Genomic DNA, 23,067 nt, shown 5'->3' on the forward strand with positions numbered 1-23,067 from the left:
TGATATCTTTACATGATAGCTCCATGTCAAACCAACCTGCTTGCAACGACGGAATCTCAATATTTCTCATCGACCAATTACCCTGACAATTACCCCAACAATGAGGATTGTTCGTGGATAATCACAACCGACCCCTCCCAGCAAATAGAGCTCAATATTATCGAGCTAGAAACCGAACAATGTTGCGATTATTTAAAAGTAAGGAAAGATTTTTATTAAATTAATAAAATAAATACATTGATACCTCACAATAAATACATTGATGCAAACACAGGTGTATGACGGAGATAGTTTAGTTGCTGATTTGGCAGGATCCGAAACAAACCAACAATTCACTTCAACATCTGGTGTTCTACGACTCCGGTTTTATTCGGATGGCACCGGAAGTGCGGCGGGTTTCAATGCTACGTATCATAAAGGTAACCCCCCTAACCCACATAGTTGCAACCCCCTATAGGAGCAACCCCCAACCATATAGGGGCAACCCCCTAACCCACATAGTTGCAACCCCCTATAGGGGCAACCCCCAACCATATAGGGGCAACCCCCAACCCATATAGGGGCAACCCCCTAACCCACATAGTGGCAACCCCCTAACCCATATAGTGGCAACCCCCCTAACCCACATAGTGGCAACCCCCTAACCCACATAGTGGCAACCCCCTAACCCACATAGTGGCAACCCCCTAACCCACATAGTGGTAACCCCCTAACCCACATAGTGGCAACCCCCTAACCCACATAGTGGCAACCCCCTAACCCACATAGTGGCAACCCCCCTAACCCACATAGTGGCAACCCCCTAACCCACATAGTGGCAACCCCCCTAACCCACATAGTGGCAACCCCCTAACCCACATAGTGGTAACCCCCTAACCCACATAGTGGCAACCCCCTAACCCACATAGTGGCAACCCCTAACCCACATAGTGGCAACCCCCTAACCCACATAGTGGCAACCCCCTAACCCACATAGTGGCAACCCCCTAACCCACATAGTGGCAACCCCCTAACCCACATAGTGGCAACCCCCTAACCCACATAGTGGCAACCCCCTAACCCACATAGTGGCAACCCCCCTAACCCACATAGTGGCAACCCCCTAACCCATATAGTGGCAACCCCCCTAACCCATATAGGGGCAACCCCTAACCCACATAGTGGCAACCCCCTAACCCACATAGTGGCAACCCCCCTAACCCACATAGTGGCAACCCCCTAACCCACATAGTGGCAACCCCCCTAACCCACATAGTGGCAACCCCCTAACCCATATAGTGGCAACCCCCTAACCCACATAGTGGCAACCCCCTAACCCACATAGTGGCAACCCCCCTAACCCATATAGTGGCAACCCCCTAACCCACATAGTGGCAACTCCCTAACCCACATAGTGGCAACCCCCCTAACCCACATAGTGGCAACTCCCTAACCCACATAGTGGCAACCCCCTAACCCACATAGTGGCAACCCCTAACCCACATAGTGGCAACCCCCCTAACCCATATAGTGGCAACCCCCTAACCCACATAGTGGCAACCAAAGTTAGTATAGACCAAGTTAGGAAACGGATTGTAAAACAACGAGTCTTGTTATTCATTGTCTTGCGTCTATGACGTCATAGTCGCCACCATTACGGAGCCCACAGCATAGCATTTTATCATTGCTGGGTGCTGTTTTTCGTTTAAATATTGCGATTTTTTAAAAACCAAGCACTTCTGCGCGTAAAAATGGCCTTCTACTAATGTTATATGTTATCACAATAATAAACCTCACAAAAATAATCAACTTTTATTGAACACTCAATCGATTAAAGAGTAAAAAAACAGAAAATATCAATTTTACTAACCAAAACGTAAAAGAACATGTTTAAAATATAAAAATACAAACAAAAACGCATAACATTACCATAAACTGGTGTATCTCGCTGCAGTTTTGCATGCAAATTGCGGTGATTTTACTTTTTGGCTCACAAATTTAACACGTATACCCGGTAACGAAACTTAAGGTATCTGTGTAAAATTTGCCTAATATCGAAGTGACATTGAGGAAAACAATACTGTGTTACTATTTTTTGGTCCTCTGCTTGAATTAGTAAGCTACCTTGTTGCGTTCCGGGTCTTTATAAAATCGGAAAACGCGAACATCTTATCTGCTAGTACTTAAGCAGTTTGGAGCTGCATGTCCCCTAATGTTGGGTTATAAATGTAGTAAAGAATGGCTCTGTAGATTCGTAGGTATGATCATATACTATTATGTAAACTAAGCTGATTGCTGCTAATCTTAATCCACAACGTAAAGTACCCTGTTAAACCACACTGTACGCCGAAAACCAGTCAAAATACTAATTTACTCCACATTAATTCCTAGATTTTATATTATATAACAAGATTTATATTAGAAATCATATTTTAAATGTTAAAACAACCGCTATACGTGTTTTCTAGCTTTGTATCGCTTACAAGAACCAAATAAACACACGCCGACCATGCATTTGTATAGGCGATTCACGCTCTGTGGGCTCCGTAATGGCGGACACGAGCGCCGTTTCCTAACTTGGTATATACTAACTTTGGTGGCAACCCCCCTAACCCATATAGGGGCAACCCCCTAACCCATATAGGGGCAACCCCCTAACCCACATAGTGGCAACCCCCTAACCCACATAGTGGCAACCCCCTAACCCATATAGTGGCAACCCCTAACCCACATAGTGGCAACCCCCTAACCCAGCAACCAAAGTTAGTATAGACCAAGTTAGGAAACGGATTGTAAAACAACGAGTCTTGTTATTCATTGTCTTGCGTCTATGACGTCATAGTCGCCACCATTACGGAGCCCACAGCATAGCATTTTATCATTGCTGGGTGCTGTTTTTCGTTTAAATATTGCGATTTTTTTAAAAACCAAGCACTTCTGCGCGTAAAAATGGCCTTCTACTAATGTTATATGTTATCACAATAATAAACCTCACAAAAATAATCAACTTTTATTGAACACTCAATCGATTAAAGAGTAAAAAAACAGAAATATCAATTTTACTAAACCAAAACGTAAAAGAACATGTTTAAAATATAAAAATACAAACAAAAACGCATAACATTACCATAAACTGGTGTATCTAGCTGCAGTTTTGCATGCAAATTGCGGTGATTTTACTTTTTGGCTCACAAATTTAACACGTATACCCGGTAACGAAACTTAAGGTATCTGTGTAAAATTTGCCTAATATCGAAGTGACATTGAGGAAAACAATACTGTGTTACTATTTTTTGGTCCTCTGCTTGAATTAGTAAGCTACCTTGTTGCGTTCCGGGTCTTTATAAAATCGGAAAACGCGAACATCTTATCTGCTAGTACTTAAGCAGTTTGGAGCTGCATGTCCCCTAATGTTGGGTTATAAATGTAGTAAAGAATGGCTCTGTAGATTCGTAGGTATGATCATATACTATTATGTAAACTAAGCTGATTGCTGCTAATCTTAATCCACAACGTAAAGTACCCTGTTAAACCACACTGTAAGCCGAAAACCAGTCAAAATACTAATTTACTCCACATTAATTCCTAGATTTTATATTATATAACAAGATTTATATTAGAAATCATATTTTAAATGTTAAAACAACCGCTATACGTGTTTTCTAGCTTTGTATCGCTTACAAGAACCAAATAAACACACGCCGACCATGCATTTGTATAGGCGATTCACGCTCTGTGGGCTCCGTAATGGCGGACACGAGCGCCGTTTCCTAACTTGGTATATACTAACTTTGGTGGCAACCCCCCTAACCCATATAGGGGCAACCCCCAACCCATATAGGGGCAACCCCCTAACCCACATACTGGCAACCCCCTAACCCACATAGTGGCAACCCCCCTAACCCATATAGTGGCAACCCCCCTAACCCACATAGTGGCAACCCCCTAACCCACATAGTGGCAACCCCCTAACCCACATAGTGGCAACCCCCCTAACCCACATAGTGGCAACTCCCTAACCCACATAGTGGCAACCCCCCTAACCCATATAGTGGCAACCCCCTAACCCACATAGTGGCAAACCCCCCTAACCCACATAGTGGCAACCCCCCTAACCCATATAGTGGCAACCCCTAACCCACATAGTGGCAACCCCTAACCCACATAGTGGCAACCCCCCTAACCCATATAGTGGCAACCCCTAACCCACATAGGGGCAACCCCCCTAACCCACATAGTGGCAACCCCCTAAACCACATAGTGGCAACCCCCTAACCCACATAGTGGCAACCCCCCTAACCCATATAGTGGCAACCCCCTAACCCACATAGGGGCAACCCCCTAACCCACATAGTGGCAACCTCCCTAAACCACATAGTGGCAACCCCCCTAACCCACATAGTGGCAACCCCCCTAACCCACATACTGGCAACCCCCCTAACCCACATACTGGCAACCATAGGCGCCTAGATTTCAAAGTCAGCGGGGGGGGCGATAGTATTTTTTAACAAAAGTAAAAACGAGAAACATCAAATACGCTGTCTCTTTGCGATTACGGTCGCGTGCGCGGTTGGACGAGTTTGGGAATTTAGCTTTGATTGCGCAACAAGTTTACCGGTTGCATCATAACTACGAGTCTTACGTAAAGTTAGATAAACACGTATTTCTGTTATGACACAGTACCAATCCACACGTGGATTATTCGGGATTGAGTAACAATTAGATTGTTGCAACACAGCAGCAATTGTTGCGTCGATTACAATAGTTGTTTATTGCCTTTAGGGGGTTGGAATTAAAAGTGTGTTTGCTTCATAGAACAATTGCGGTTTTATGCTGAGAAATGTTTTGAGTATCTAATCGTTGTTAGCGTATAGAAGTTGCTATTCGCTACAATGCGACGCACACTGAACGAAGGTAAATTGTTAACGTGTGTCGGCGTGATTAAAACTCTTGGTAAGTTTAGCAAGATTAACGAACGCCTTCGCGTAAGGTATTTTCCAGCCTGATGTTAGGTTTCCCCACACTTACGTCAGAATTAATGCAGAGCGCTAACTTGTTCATAAACGTAAACTCGTTCGTATACCTAATTCAACTCGTTCGTAACAATCTAACGCAGCAGTTTCCAAACAGCGGTACGTACAGCAGTTTCAGAGGGTCCGCAATGAAGCAATGATTGTGATTCAAAACCAAACCATACATTGATTTAATTGCAGCAAAACAAATGCACCCATCCCATTAAACAGCTTACCGTGTTTGATAGTTTTTGCTTTTCTTTCATTGGTGTGGTTTTCGCATTTTTTTTCGCATTCTTTGTTATTACTAGTGGTTTGTGGAGGCGACTTACAAGCTCGTGAAACACCCCAATACATATCATCACCCGGCTACCCCGCCACCTACCCACCCAACACTATGTGTGTATGGGACATCACTGCACCCCCGGGTTTTCAAGTTAAAATTACATTCAATGGAGGATCGACTGAAGAATGTTGTGATTACATCGAGGTAATTTACTTCTTAATAAAGTTCAATCCTCATTAATCAGAATATTTAATTTTGTTGAAGATTGTATCCGAAGGTATTAAATACGGTCGCTTGCAAGGGGAGGTCCCTTACATATCTTACCTGTCGAAACTAAACACGAGACAACCATCGTATTTAGGACAGGGTCAAATATCGGTGACTTTCTCATCAGACAGGAGTGTTAGTGGGGTTGGATTTAACGCGACTTACAAAACAGGTGAGTAGAAAATTATTTTTAAAAAACATTTTTGTTGATATTTAATTGAAATACAGTTGCATGCGGGGGTAACATGACAGCAACAAACGTTGTTCAAAGTTTCACGTCGCGAAATTATCCGGACAATTACCCCAACAATGAGGATTGTGATTGGTATATTCATTCAAGCGAGAACGAACAAGTTGAATTAATGTTTAACTCGTTTAACACCGAATCTTGCTGTGACTTTGTTGAGGTAAATATATAATATACCCAAATATATTATATATTATTTTATATACCCAAAATATACCCAACTCCCCATTAACTGCCCAACCCCTCATTAACCTCCCATCCCCCCATTAACCTCCTAACCCCTCATTAACCTCCCAACCCCTTATTAACCTCCCAACCCCTCATTAACCTCCCAACCCCCCATTAACCTCCCAACCCCAATTAACCTCCCAACCTCCATTAACCTCACAACCCTCCATTAACCTCCCAACCCCCCATTAACCTCCCAACCCCTCATTAACCACCCAACCCCCATTAACCTCCCAACCCCTCATTAACCTCCCAACCCCCATTAACCTCCTAACCCTCATTAACCTCCCAACCCCCCATTAACCTCCCAACCCCTCATTAACCTCCCAACCCCCCATTAACTGCCCAACCCCTCATTAACCTCCCATCCCCCCATTAACCTCCTAACCCCTCATTAACCTCCCAACCCCCCATTAACCTCCCAACCCCATTAACCTCCCAACCCCATTAACCTCCAACCCCATTAACCTCCCAACCCCCATTAACCTCCCAACCCCATTAACCTCCCAACCCCTCATTAACCTCCCAACCCCCCATTAACCTCCTAACCCATCATTAACCTCCCAACCCCTTATTAACCTTCCAACCCTTCATTAACCTCCCAACCCCCCATTAACCTCCCAACCCCTCATTAACCTCCCAACCCCCATTAACCTCCCAACCCCCATTAACCTCCCAACCCCCATTATTAACCTTAACCTCCCAACCATTCATTAACCTCCCAACCCCCATTAACCTAGCAACCCCCATTAACCTCCCAACCCCCCATTAACCTCCCAACCCCCCATTAACCTCCCAACCCCTCATTAACTTCCCAACCCCCCATTAACCTCCCAACCCCTCATTAACTTCCCAACCCCCCATTAACCTCCCAACACCCCATTAACCTCCCAACCCCCATTAACCTCCCAACCCCCATTAACTTCCCAACCCCCATTAACCTCCCAACCCCTCATTAACCTCCCAACCCCCCATTAACCTCCCAACCCCTCATTAACCCCCAACCCCTCATTAACCGCCCAACCCCTCATTAACCTCCCAACCCCATTAACCGCCCAACCCCCATTAACCTCCCGACCCCCATTAACTGCCCAACCCCCCATTAACCTCCCAACCCCCATTAACCTCCCAACGCCCATTAACCTCCCAACCCCCCATTAACCTCCCAACCCCCCATTAACCTCCCAACCCCTCATTAACCGCCCAACCCCCATTAACCTCCCAACCCCCATTAACCTCCCAACCCCCATTAACCTCCCAACCCCCCATTAACCTCCCAACCCCCCAACCCTCATTAACCTCCCAACCCCCATTAACCTCCCAACCCCCAACCCCCATTAACCTCCCAACCCCCCATTAACCTCCTAACCCCCCATTAAACTCATAACCCCCATTAACCTCCCAACCCCCCATTAACCTCCCAACCCCTCATTAACTTCCCAACCCCCCATTAACCTCCCAACCCCCCATTAACCTCCCAACCCCTCATTAACCTCCCAACCCCCATTAACCTCCCAACCCCTCATTAACCCCAACCCCTCATTAACCGCCCAACCCCTCATTAACCTCCCAACCCCTCATTAACCGCCCAACCCTTCATTAACCTCCCAACCCCCATTAACCTCCCAACTCCTCATTAACCTCCCAACCCCTCATTAACCTCCCAACTCCTCATCAACCTCCCAACCCCCATTAACCTCCCAACTCCCCATTAACCTCCCAACCCCTCATTAACCTCCCAACCCCCCATTAACCTCTCAACCCCCCATTAACCTCCCCAACTCCTCATTAACCTCCTAACCCCCCATTAACCTCTCAACTCCTCATTAACCTCCCAACCCCCATTAACCTCCCAACCCCTCATTAACCTCCCAACCCCTCATTAACCTCCCAACTCCTCATTAACCTCCCAACCCCCCATTAACCTCCCAACCCCCATTAACCTCCCAACTCCTCATTAACCTCCCAACCCCCCATTAACCTCCCAACCCTTCATTCACTCCCAACCCCTCATTAACCTCCCAACTCCTCATTAACCTCCCAACCCCCATTAACCTCCCAACTCCCCATTAACCTCCCAACCCCTCATTAACCTCCCAACCCCCCATTAACCTCTCAACCCCCCATTAACCTCCCAACTCCTCATTAACCTCCCAACCCCCCATTAACCTCTCAACTCCTCATTAACCTCCCAACCCCCATTAACCTCCCAACCCCTCATTAACCTCCCAACCCCTCATTAACCTCCCAACTCCTCATTAACCTCCCAACCCCCCATTAACCTCTCAACCCCCATTAACCTCCCAACTCCTCATTAACCTCCCAACCCCCCATTAACCTCCCAACCCTTCATTCACCCCCAACCCCTCATTAACCGCCCAACCCCTCATTAACCTCCCAACCCCCCATTAACCTCCCAACCCCTCATTAACTTCCCAACCCCCATTAACCTCCCAACCCCCCATTAACCTCCCAACCCCTCATTAACCTCCCAACCCCCATTAACCTCCCAACCCCTCATTAACCCCCAACCCCTCATTAACCGCCCAACCCCTCATTAACCTCCCAACCCCTCATTAACCGCCCAACCCTTCATTAACCTCCCAACCCCCCATTAACCTCCCAACTCCTCATTAACCTCCCAACCCCCTCATTAACCTCCCAACCCCCCATTAACCTCCCAACTCCCCATTAACCTCCAACCCCTCATTAACCTCCCAACCCCCCATTAACCTCTCAACCCCCCATTAACCTCCCAACTCCTCATTAACCTCCCAACCCCCATTAACCTCCCAACCCCTCATTAACCTCCCAACCCCTTATTAACCTCCCAACTCCTCATTAACCTCCCAACCCCCCATTAACCTCCCAACCCCCATTAACCTCCCAACTCCTCATTAACCTCCCAACCCCCCATTAACCTCCCAACCCTTCATTCACCCCCAACCCCTCATTAACCTCCCAACCCCTCATTAACCTCCCAACCCCCCAATAACCGCCCAACCCCCTCATTAACCCCCAACCCCGATTAACCTCCCAACCCCCCATTAACCTCCCAACTTCTCATTAACCTCCCAACCCTTCATTAACCCCCAACCCCTCATTAACCTCCCAACCCCTCATTAACCCCCCAACCCCTCATTAACCTCCAAACCCCTCATTAACCTCCCAACCCCCCATTAACCTCCCAACTCCTCATTAACCTCCCAACCCTTCATTAACTCCCAACCCCTCATTAACCTCCCAACTCCTCATTAACCTCCCAACCCCCCATTAACCTCCCAACCCCTCATTAATCGCCCAACCCCCCATTAACCTCCCAACCCCCATTAAACTCCCAACCCCCTATTAACCTGCCAACCCCCCATTAACCTCCCAACTCCCCATTAACCTCCCAACCCCCCATTAACCTCCCAACTCCTCATTAACCTCCCAACCCCCCATTAACCTCTCAACTCCTCATTAACCTCCCAACCCCCATTAACCTCCCAACCCCTCATTAACCTCCCAACCCCTCATTAACCTCCCAACTCCTCATTAACCTCCCAACCCCCCATTAACCTCTCAACCCCCATTAACCTCCCAACTCCTCATTAACCTCCCAACCCCCCATTAACCTCCCAACCCTTCATTCACCCCCAACCCCTCATTAACCTCCCAACCCTTCATTAACTCCCAACCCCTCATTAACCTCCCAACCCCTCATTAACCTCCCAACCCCTCATTAACCGCCCAACCCTTCATTAACCTCCCAACCCCCCATTAACCTCCCAACTCCTCATTAACCTCCCAACCCCCTCATTAACCTCCCAACCCCCCATTAACCTCCCAACTCCCCATTAACCTCCCAACCCCTCATTAACCTCCCAACCCCCCATTAACCTCTCAACCCCTCATTAACCTCCCAACCCCTCATTAACCTCCCAACTCCTCATTAACCTCCCAACCCCCCATTAACCTCTCAACCCCCATTAACCTCCCAACTCCTCATTAACCTCCCAACCCCCCATTAACCTCCCAACCCTTCATTCACCCCCAACCCCTCATTAACCGCCCAACCCCTCATTAACCTCCCAACCCCCCATTAACCGCCCAACCCCTCATTAACCTCCCAACCCCTCATTAACCGCCCAACCCTTCATTAACCTCCCAACCCCCCATTAACCTCCCAACTCCTCATTAACCTCCCAACCCCCTCATTAACCTCCCAACCCCCCATTAACCTCCCAACTCCCCATTAACCTCCCAACCCCTCATTAACCTCCCAACCCCCCATTAACCTCTCAACCCCCCATTAACCTCCCAACTCCTCATTAACCTCCCAACCCCCATTAACCTCCCAACCCCCTCATTAACTGCCCAACCCCTCATTAACCTCCCAACCCCTCATTAACCCCAACCCCTCATTAACCGCCCAACCCCTCATTAACCTCCCAACCCCCATTAACCTCCCAACCCCCCATTAACCGCCCAACCCCCTCATTAACCTCCCAACCCCTCATTAACCTCCCAACCCTTCATTAACCCCAACCCCTCATTAACCGCCCAACCCTTCATTAACCTCCCAACCCCCATTAACCTCCCAACTCCTCATTAACCTCCCAACCCCCTCATTAACCTCCCAACCCCCATTAACCTCCCAACTCCCCATTAACCTCCCAACCCCTCATTAACCTCCCAACCCCCATTAACCTCTCAACCCCTCATTAACCTCCCAACCCCTCATTAACCTCCCAACTCCTCATTAACCTCCCAACCCCCCATTAACCTCTCAACCCCCATTAACCTCCCAACTCCTCATTAACCTCCCATCCCCCCATTAACCTCCCAACCCTTCATTCACCCCCAACCCCTCATTAACCTCCCAACCCCCCATTAACCTCCCAACCCCCATTAACCTCCCAACCCCTATTAAACTCCCAACCCCCCATTAACCTCCCAACCCCTCATTAACCGCCCAACCCCTCATTAACCTCCAAACCCCTCATTAACCCCCCAACCCCTCATTAACCTCCCAACCCTTCATTAACCCCCAACCCCTCATTAACCTCCTAACCCCTCATTAATCGCCCAACCCCCCATTAACCTCCCAACCCCCCATTAACCTCCCAACCCCCCATTAACCTCCCAACCCCCATTAACCTCCCAACCCCCATTAAACTCCCAACCCCTCATTAACCTCCCAACCCCTCATTAATCGCCCAACCCCCCATTAACCTCCCAACTCCCCCTAACCCACTTAATATGACCAAGGTGTTTGATGGCGAAACCAAACTTGAACAATTGCGAGGCTCACAACTGATGCAACGCTTCATTTCAACATCACGTTCGCTTCGTGTTCATTTCTACACGGATGGTTCGGTTGCAAGGAGAGGATTCAATGCAACGTATAAACTTGGTGAGCCTCGATGATTGTCGCCTACTAATAAATTTGGTGGGCCTTGATGATTGTCGCTTACTAATAAACTTGGTGGGCCTTGATGATTGTCGCCTACTAATTAACTTGGTGAGCCTTGATGGTTGTCGCTTACTAATTAACTTGGTGAGCCTTGATGATTGTCGCTTACTAATTAACTTGGTGAGCCTTGATGATTGTCGCTTACTAATTAACTTGGTGGGCCTTGATGATTGTCGCTTACTAATTAACTTGGTGGGCCTTGATGATTGTCGCTTACTAATTAACTTGGTGAGCCTTGATGGTTGTCGCTTACTAATTAACTTGGTGGGCCTTGATGATTGTCGCTTACTAATTTAACTTGGTGGGCCTTGATGATTGTCGCTTACTAATTAACTTGGTGGGCGTTGATGGTTGTCGCTTACTAATTAACTTGGTGGGCCTTGATGGTTGTCGCTTACTAATTAACTTGGTGGGCCTTGATGATTGTCGCTTACTAATTAACTTGGTGGGCCTTGATGGTTGTCGCTTACTAATTTAACTTGGTGAGCCTTGATGATTGTCGCTTACTAATTAACTTGGTGAGCCTTGATGATTGTCGTTTACTAATTAACTTGGTGGGCCTTGATGATTGTCGCTTACTAATTAACTTGGTGGGCCTTGATGGTTGTCGCTTACTAATTTAACTTGGTGGGCCTTGATGATTGTCGCTTACTAATTAACTTGGTGGGCCTTGATGATTGTCGCTTACTAATTAACTTGGTGGGCCTTGATGATTGTCGCTTACTAATTAACTTGGTGAGCCTTGATGATTGTCGCTTACTAATTAACTTGGTGGGCCTTGATGATTGTCGCTTACTAATTAACTTGGTGAGCCTTGATGATTGTCGCTTACTAATTAACTTGGTGGGCCTTGATGATTGTCGCTTACTAATTAACTTGGTGGGCCTTGATGATTGTCGCTTACTAATTAACTTGGAGGGCCTTGATGATTGTCGTTTACTAATTAACTTGGTGGGCCTTGATGATTGTCGCTTACTAATTAACTTGGTGGGCCTTGATGATTGTCGCTTACTAATTAACTTGGTGGGCCTTGATGATTGTCGCTTACTAATTAACTTGGTGGGCCTTGATGATTGTCGCTTACTAATTTAACTTGGTGGGCCTTGATGATTGTCGCTTACTAATTAACTTGGTGGACGTTGATGGTTGTCGCTTACTAATTAACTTGGTGGGCCTTGATGGTTGTCGCTTACTAATTAACTTGGTGGGCCTTGATGATTGTCGCTTACTAATTAACTTGGTGGGCCTTGATGATTGTCGCTTACTAATTAACTTGGTGGGCCTTGATGGTTGTCGCTTACTAATTTAACTTGGTGAGCCTTGATGATTGTCGCTTACTAATTAACTTGGTGAGCCTTGATGATTGTCGTTTACTAATTAACTTGGTGGGCCTTGATGATTGTCGCTTACTAATTAACTTGGTGAGCCTTGATGATTGTCGCTTACTAATTAACTTGGTGGGCCTTGATGATTGTCGCTTACTAATTAACTTGGTGGGCCTTGATGATTGTCGCTTACTAATTAACTTGGTGAGCCTTGATGATTGTCGTTTACTAATTAACTTGGTGGGCCTTGATGATTGTCGCTTACTAATTAACTTGGTGAGCCTTGATGATTGTCGCTTACTAATTAACTTGGTGGGCCTTGATGATTGTCGCTTACTAATTAACTTGGAGGGCCTTGATGGTTGTCGCTTACTAATTTAACTTGGTGGGCCTTGATGATTGTCGCTTACTAATTAACTTGGTGGGCCTTGATGATTGTCGCTTACTAATTAACTTGGTGGGCCTTGATGATTGTCGCTTACTAATTAACTTGGTGGGCCTTGATGATTGTCGCTTACTAATTAACTTGGTGAGCCTTGATGATTGTCGCTTACTAATTAACTTGGTGGGCCTTGATGATTGTCGCTTACTAATTAACTTGGTGGGCCTTGATGATTGTCGCTTACTAATTAACTTGGAGGCCTTGATGATTGTCGCTTACTAATTTAACTTGGTGGGCCTTGATGGTTGTCGCTTACTAATTAACTTGGTGGGCCTTGATGGTTGTCGCTTGCTAATTAACTTGGTGGGCCTTGATGATTGTCGCTTACTAATTTAACTTGGTGGGCCTTGATGATTGTCGCTTACTAATTAACTTGGTGGGCATTGATGGTTGTCGCTTGCTAATTAACTTGGTGAGCCTTGATGGTTGTCGCTTGCTAATTAACTTGGTGAGCCTTGATGATTGTCGCTTACTAATTAACTTGGTGGGCCTTGATGATTGTCGCTTACTAATTAACTTGGTGAGCCTTGATGATTGTCGCTTACTAATTAACTTGGTGGGCCTTGATGATTGTCGCTTACTAATTAACTTGGTGGGCCTTGATGATTGTCGCTTACTAATTAACTTGGTGAGCCTTGATGATTGTCGCTTACTAATTAACTTGGTGAGCCTTGATGATTGTTGCTTACTAATTAACTTGGTGAGCCTTGATGATTGTCGCTTACTAATTAACTTGGTGGGCCTTGATGATTGTCGCTTACTAATAAACTTGGTGGGGTGTGACAATAAAAGTTAAACAAACTTTATTACAGCGAGTTGTGGTGGGGAACTGACTGCAACAACAACCCCCCAAAGTTTGATGTCACCCAACTTTCCCTTAAGTTACCCCTTAAACGTGAGGTGTATGTGGGCGATACACGCCACCCCTGGGTTCAAAGTAATGTTCAATATTATTGGTGGAAGAACTCAACAATGTTGTGACTATATACAGGTTACCTATGTTTGTATAAACTTATACTCACAGTCCGGCGCCGAGACATAGTGGTTAGCGCGCCTGCTTGTTACCCAGAGGTAATGGGTTCAAGGCTCGACGCTGCTACCATTGTGGGTGTATGTGTCCTTGGGCAAGACACTTAACGACAATTGCTCCAACCGGTGGTAATGGGTTGTCCAAATTATCAGCCATATTTACATAAAAAAAACAAAAAAATCTAAAAAAAATAAATAATGACCCCCAAAGTAACATACATGGTGACTCGTAAGCTGGCACGAGTGTTAAACCCGTGTGATAACGACTGTCGTTTATCAGCCACGCGAGGATAAATAAGTTACATTCATTTATTACATTCACATGCGTTCAAACTTATATTCACATGTGTTCAAACTTATATTCACATGTGTTCAAACTTATATTGACATGCGTTTAAACTTATATTCACATGCGTTCAAACTTATATTCACATGCGTTCAAACTTATATTGACATGTGTTCAAACTTATATTCACATGCGTTCAAACTTATGTTCACACAGATTGGCGATGGGAATCGAACTCTGGCCCGCTACAGGGGGGTTATACAACCAGGTTTTATTACATCACAGTCAAACTTATTGTCTGTATTGTTTCACTCCGACAGCACTTCTGTTTACCAAGGATTCAACGCAACGTACCAACAAGGTACAAAATGTTAACAACAAAGTTTTTCAACTAATATTTTTTATTTTGTCCAGTCACATGCGGCCAGCACCTCACGGCAACAAACGTTGTTCAAAGTTTCACGTCGCGAAATTATCCAGACAATTACCCCAACAATGAGGATTGTTATTGGTCCATTGTTGCCCCCTACAACCAAGTTGTTGAACTCACAATGTCCATTGTTACAGAACAATGTTGCGATTATGTTGAGGTGAAAGAGAGACTTTAAATAAAAAAGGATATATAGATGTTCGTTTATTTACAGATATTCGACGGTATATATTCCGTGCTTGGTAAACTGCAAGGTCGACATACAAACGCTACTTTTGTTTCAACTCAACAACTTATGAGGATTCGATTTTATTCCGATAGATCGGTCGGGAGGAAAGGTTTCACTGCTCGATATATTTCAGGTATTCACCCATTATATACATCATGTATTCACTAGGGCTGTGGAAAAGTTAACGGTTAACCGAACCTAACCGAACCTATTCGGTTAACCGCTAACGAAAAGTTCAAGTCGTTAACCGAACTATGACGTCATAGGGCATAAACGTATATCAATATCTGTATTATTTACACGAAAGGCACGTGTTCGTGTTCGTTGATTGTTGTTTTGCAATAAGACAGAGTGCGCAGGGACGCTGTTGCTTTGATCGTGCCCTACAACGGCGATTACGCCATCAGTCTTAATTATTAATACCGCAGGCTAACTAGTTTTGCAACATTATATTGGTGTAATACACAACTTAAATGTTTTCCTCAGCCAAGCAGCGTGTTTATTACGAAAAAGCAGGCATTCACACGTGGATTCATTGCATCATAATAGCGATTGTTTGACCTGGCAATTGATTACGACATAATAGCAATTCACACGTTAATAACTGCGTCATAATTGCAATTCACACGTTGATTATTTAGACGGCAGGTGCTTTAAAGGGCCTAAACACACCCCACGTCACTTTTATTTTTTATGGTAAATTCATAAAGCGACCGTTTTATTGATTCCAAAAATACTTTGCTTATTAAAATAGGTCCAGTATAGGCGGAGATATTCGTCCTCAAACAGTGATCTCTAGCGCTATCTTTTTTTTACTACGAGCTCTGTGATTGTGACGTAGGAACGTACTAGTCACGTGACTGATTCATTTGTTAAAGCGAAACCTGCGTTTTTTTTGTGCTTTTTTGCGTTTTTTTTTGTTCTCTCGTTTTTCGCTGAAAACACTGCCTCTCGCCTTTCTGAATGAGAGCGGCCACGCTTCAACAATTTTGTGACGTGTTTGTCACGTGGGTAGTACACTTCTCAATTTTTTTCGCCACGCAACTTTCAAATCAGTTTTTTGAATTTCACGGTGTTTGAGCTGGAATATCTTTGGTTATACAGAACCGATTAAAACAAGTAAGGTGTCGTTGGAATTAGAAAAACACACTCTATCGATTAAAGCGAAGTACATTTGGGGTGTGTTTAGGCCCTTTAAAACAGGTTTGAATACGAATAAGAAAGCATTACTTTAACGTTAAGAACGTTTGCCCGTGTATTGCAAGCATAGTCCATACGTTCGTCGTAAAGTTGCCTTTAAATTCGCGAAAGAAAAGCGATAAACAAGACGCTTTTATTAGGATTACACTTGTATCGGTTAACCGGTTAAAACTGAACGGTTAACGGTTGAACAAAAAATAGGGAAAATTCACAGCCCTAGTATTCACCCACTATATACATCATGTATTAACCCATTATATACATCATGTATTCACCCATTATATACATCATGTATTCACCCATTATATACATCATGTATTCACCCATTATATACATCATGTATTCACCCATTATATACATCATGTATTCACCCATTATATACATCATGTATTCGCCCATTATATACATCATGTATTCACCCATTATATACATCATGTATTCACCCATTATATACATCATGTATTTGTCCATTATACATCATGTATTCATCCATTATATACATCATGTATTCACCCATTATATACATCATGTATTTGTCCATTATACATCATGTATTCACCCATTATATACATCATGTATTTGTCCATTATACATCATGTATTCATCCATTATATACATCATGTATTCACCCATTATATACATCATGTATTCGCCCATTATATACATCATGTATTCGCCCATTATATACATCATGTATTCATCCATTATACATCATGTATTCACCCATTATATACATCATGTATTCACCCATTATACATCATGTATTCATCCATTATACATCATGTATTCACCCATTATATATATCATGTATTCACCCATTATATACATCATGTATTCACCCATTATATACATCATGTATTCACCCATTATATACATCATGTATTCACCCATTATACATTATGTATTCACCCATTATATACATCATGTATTCACCCATTATATACATCATGTATTCACCCATTATATACATCATGTATTCACCCATTATATACATCATGTATTCACCCATTATATACATCATATATTCACCCATTATATACATCATGTATTCACCCATTATATACATCATGTATTCACCCATTATATACATCATATATTCACCCATTATATACATCATGTATTCACCCATTATATATCATGTATTCACCCATTATACATTATGTATTCACCCATTATATACATCATGTATTCACCCATTATATACATCATGTATTCACCCATTATATACATCATGTATTCACCCATTATATATCATGTATTCACCCATTATATACATCATGTATTTGTCCATTATACATTATGTATTCACCCATTATATACATCATGTATTCACCCATTATATACATCATGTATTCACCCATTATATACATCATGTATTCACCCATTATATATATCATGTATTCACCCATTATATATATCATGTATTCACCCATTATATACATCATGTATTCACCCATTATATACATCATGTATTCACCCATTATATACATCATGTATTCCCCCATTATATATCATGTATTCACCCATTATATACATCATGTATTCACCCATTATATACATCATGTATTCACCCATTATACATCATATATTCACCCATTATATATATCATGTATTCACCCATTATATACATCATGTATTCACCCATTATATACATCATGTATTCGCCCATTATATACATCATATATTCACCCATTATATACATCATGTATTCACCCATTATATACATCATGTATTCACCCATTATATATCATGTATTCACCCATTATATACATCATGTATTCACCCATTATATACATCATGTATTCACCCATTATATATATCATGTATTCACCCATTATATATCATGTATTCACCCATTATACATCATGTATTCACCCATTATATATCATGTATTCACCCATTATATTCATCATGTATTCATCTATTATATACATCATGTATTCACCCATTATATACATCATGTATTCACCCATTATATACATCATGTATTCACCCATTATATACATCATGTATTCACCCATTATATACATCATGTATTCACCCATTATATATATCATGTATTCACCCATTATATATATCATGTATTCACCCATTATATACATCATATATTCACCCATTATATATATCATGTATTCACCCATTATACATCATGTATTCCCCCATTATATATCATGTATTCACCCATTATATACATCATGTATTCACCCATTATATATATCATGTATTCACCCATTATATACATCATATATTCACCCATTATATATATCATGTATTCACCCATTATATATCATGTATTCACCCATTATATACATCATGTATTCACCCATTATATACATCATGTATTCACCCATTATATATATCATGTATTCACCCATTATATATCATGTATTCACCCATTATACATCATGTATTCACCCATTATATACATCATGTATTCACCCATTATATACATCATGTATTCCCCCATTATATATCATGTATTCACCCATTATATACATCATGTATTCACCCATTATATACATCATGTATTCACCCATTATATACATCATGTATTCACCCATTATATACATCATGTATTCACCCATTATATACATCATGTATTCACCCATTATATACATCATGTATTTGTCCATTATACATTATGTATTCACCCATTATATACATCATGTATTCACCCATTATATTCATCATGTATTTGTCCATTATACATTATGTATTCACCCATTATATACATCATGTATTCACCCATTATATACATCATGTATTCACCCATTATATACATCATGTATTCACCCATTATATACATCGTGTATTCACCCATTATATACATCATGTATTCACCCATTATATACATCATGTATTCACCCATTATTTACATCATATATTCACCCATTATATACATCATGTATTCACCCATTATATACATCATGTATTCACCCATTATACATCATGTATTCACCCATTATATACATCATGTATTCACCCATTATACACCATGTATTCACCCATTATATACATCATGTATTCACCCATTATATACATCATGTATTCACCCATTATATACATCATGTATTCACCCATTATATACATCATGTATTCACCCATTATATACATCATATATTCACCCATTATATATATCATATATTCACCCATTATATACATCATATATTCACCCATTATATATATCATATATTCACCCATTATATACATCATGTATTCATCCATTATATACATCATGTATTCACCCATTATATACATCATGTATTCACCCATTATATATATCATGTATTCGCCCATTATATACATCATGTATTCACCCATTATATATCATGTATTCACCCATTATATACATCATGTATTCACCCATTATACATCATGTATTCACCCATTATATACATCATGTATTCACCCATTATATAAATCATGTATTCATCCATTATATACATCATGTATTCACCCATTATATGTCATGTATTCACCCATTATATACATCATGTATTCATCCATTATACATCATGTATTCATCCATTATGTACATCATGTATTCACCCATTATATACATCATGTATTCACCCATTATATACATCATATATTCACCCATTATATATATCATGTATTCACCCATTATATACATCATGTATTTGTCCATTATACATCATGTATTCACCCATTATATACATCATGTATTCACCCATTATATACATCATGTATTCACCCATTATATACATCATGTATTCACCCATTATATACACCATGTATTCACCCATTATATACATCATATATTCACCCATTATATATCATGTATTCACCCATTATATACATCATGTATTTGTCCATTATACATCATGTATTCACCCATTATATACATCATGTATTCACCCATTATATACATCATGTATTCACCCATTATATACATCGTGTATTCACCCATTATATACATCATGTATTCACCCATTATATATATCATGTATTCGCCCATTATATACATCATGTATTCACCCATTATATACATCATATATTCACCCATTATATACATCATGTATTCACCCATTATATATATCATGTATTCACCCATTATATACATCATGTATTCACCCATTATATACATCGTGTATTCACCCATTATATATATCATGTATTCACCCATTATATACATCATGTATTCGCCCATTATATACATCATGTATTCACCCATTATACATCATGTATTCACCCATTATATACATCATATATTCACCCATTGTATACATCATGTATTTGTCCATTATATATATCATGTATTCACCCATTATATATATCATATATTCACCCATTATATACATCATATATTCACCCATTATATACATCATATATTCACCCATTATACATCATGTATTCACCCATTATATATATCATGTATTCACCCATTATATACATCATATATTCACCCATTATATACATCATATATTCACCCATTATACATCATATATTCACCCATTATATACATCATGTATTCACCCATTATACATCATATATTCACCCATTATATACATCATATATTCACCCATTATATATCATGTATTCACCCATTATATACATCATGTATTTGTCCATTATACATCATGTATTCACCCATTATATACATCATGTATTCACCCATTATATACATCATGTATTCACCCATTATACACATCATGTATTCACCCATTATATACATCATGTATTCACCCATTATATACATCATGTATTCAACCATTATACATTATGTATTCACCCATTATATTTTATATTACAGCTTAAATCTGAAATGAAAAATTTTCGAAGCGATTCTGTTCAAAACAACTTTGTTTTTTATTGAATAAATGTTATCATGCATCATAGATATCTTATATATCATGCACCATAGATATCTTATGTATCATGCATCATAGATATATTATATACCCAATTTTATTAAAATGTCCGTTTTAGTTAGTTTACTCCATAAAGGCGGGTTCACACTAGCGCCGATGGCTGGGGGTTTAAGAGAATCTGGGGATGTTTTGACGTCACTTCCTTTATCGCTACCGATACGAGCGACAGAAAATCGATTAGAAACAGTTTCTACTCAGCCGTTGATCGCTAGCGAAAAACGGCCCAGACGCGAAAAAACGATTGTCGCGTGAACTGTATCGCTCGAACTGTGGAGATTATTTTCGAGCAAAAATGAAATATTTTGTTGCAGAAATACTATATAGTAAACTTGGCGGTAAATTAGTAAAAATAGCGTTTAAGTTGACTTGCGATTATTCTTCGAACCAACTTTTTCAACAAAAAATGAATAAAACTACTTAATATCACACGAATGTGTTTAATGCGTAATTACCTTGTAGAAAAATATTCAAATAATGCCAAACTATATGGAATATAGGGGCATATATAACATTAGCCAATTTCTTGGTAAATTCGGCATATGTGCTTCATTTTTAAAGTTGTATACTTTCCTAGTTGTTTTCATCTGTTTTAATCACATATTTACGCTAAACCGGGTAAATGTAATTTTCAACATCCCGCCAAATAGATCAGGATAACGGGCGATTTTACATTTATGTGTGAATCCTTTGTGATAATCGCTCTCTCCTATCGCCAGCGCTTTTCCCACCGCGGATGTGAACCCTAATACCAGATCAATTGTTAACTCTATGCTGCCGCACGTGGTATACGAATAACTTGCCCACAAACCAAATATCTCAAAAACGCGATAAGGAAGATTCTGTCATCTCCATTCTTTAAATTTGAATCTGCGTTGGTTATTTATATAACAGTAAGACTTTTAGGAAAATTTAAATTATATTATGTGTTGTAATATATTTGTAAATACGATATGACTAAAACAAAATAGAAGAATTCTCGGGAATAGAATATGTAAATAACTATTATTTAATGTTACAGCACAATAAACCATATAAATTATTAAAATAAATATTATTGTGTTATAACTTAATTATAAATACGATATTACTAGGGATCTAAACGTTAGTACTTATTTTTAAACCATTAATTTCACTGTATTAGTATTCTTAACACGAGCGGGTTTGCAGAAGAAGAGCAATCTTCAGCCGACGTGCCCATGCTGCCAAATTATCTGTACGGTTAAAGCGATACAGTTTACGCGACAATCGATACTTTGCGCGCCAAAGACGTTCATCGCTGTAGTGACCACCGGCAGAACGGAAACTATTTCTAATCGATTTTCTGCCGCTAGCAATAGAGGAAGTGACGTCAGAAAATCGCCAGCCGTAGTGGCTAGTTTAAACCGGTATAAAACAACTCCAATGTAAAGGTAATTATGTGTCGATACTTATTTTTGTAATTCTTCTCACCCAACAAGTAAGTCTGTTTTTTTTATTCCCCAATGCTAAACTAACTTTAACTCTATGCTGCCACACGTGGTATACATGCTTTTACCACGAGTCAAACATCTTAAAAACGTGGACAAAAGGTTGTGATAGTTTTATATTTTTTTAATCCATTTTAATCTGCTTTAGTTATTTATATCACAATACGAGTTATGGAAACAATTAAAATATATTGTACTGTGTGTTAAAATATGTCTGTATATATGATATGACTTAGGGATTAGGTGTTGGGTATTGGGTTTTGGGGTTCGGGGTTGGAGGTTAGAGAGGTT

The 23,067-nt window shown here is 41.1% G+C and overlaps 1 protein-coding gene across 1 annotated transcript in view; it reads left to right on the forward strand.

The window, feature by feature from the left end:
• Positions 1-21,277, forward strand: part of LOC149722736 (cubilin-like) — a 47,315-nt gene extending 26,038 nt beyond the window's left edge. Inside the window, exons 13-23 of the mRNA XM_089893700.1 lie at positions 20-198; positions 275-419; positions 5,303-5,481; positions 5,542-5,716; positions 5,773-5,951; positions 11,273-11,417; positions 14,057-14,235; positions 14,776-14,920; positions 14,974-15,149; positions 15,204-15,351; positions 21,193-21,277. Coding sequence (XP_089749826.1) covers positions 20-198; positions 275-419; positions 5,303-5,481; positions 5,542-5,716; positions 5,773-5,951; positions 11,273-11,417; positions 14,057-14,235; positions 14,776-14,920; positions 14,974-15,149; positions 15,204-15,351; positions 21,193-21,197 — 1,655 coding nt within the window. The 3' untranslated portion in view covers positions 21,198-21,277. The remainder of the gene's footprint in view (positions 1-19; positions 199-274; positions 420-5,302; positions 5,482-5,541; positions 5,717-5,772; positions 5,952-11,272; positions 11,418-14,056; positions 14,236-14,775; positions 14,921-14,973; positions 15,150-15,203; positions 15,352-21,192) is intronic.
• Positions 21,278-23,067: the final 1,790 nt, after the last annotated feature.

This window comes from Ciona robusta, unplaced genomic scaffold (assembly GCF_009617815.1).
Source record: "Ciona robusta unplaced genomic scaffold, ASM961781v2 AP042763.1".
Lineage (NCBI taxonomy): Eukaryota > Metazoa > Chordata > Ascidiacea > Phlebobranchia > Cionidae > Ciona > Ciona robusta.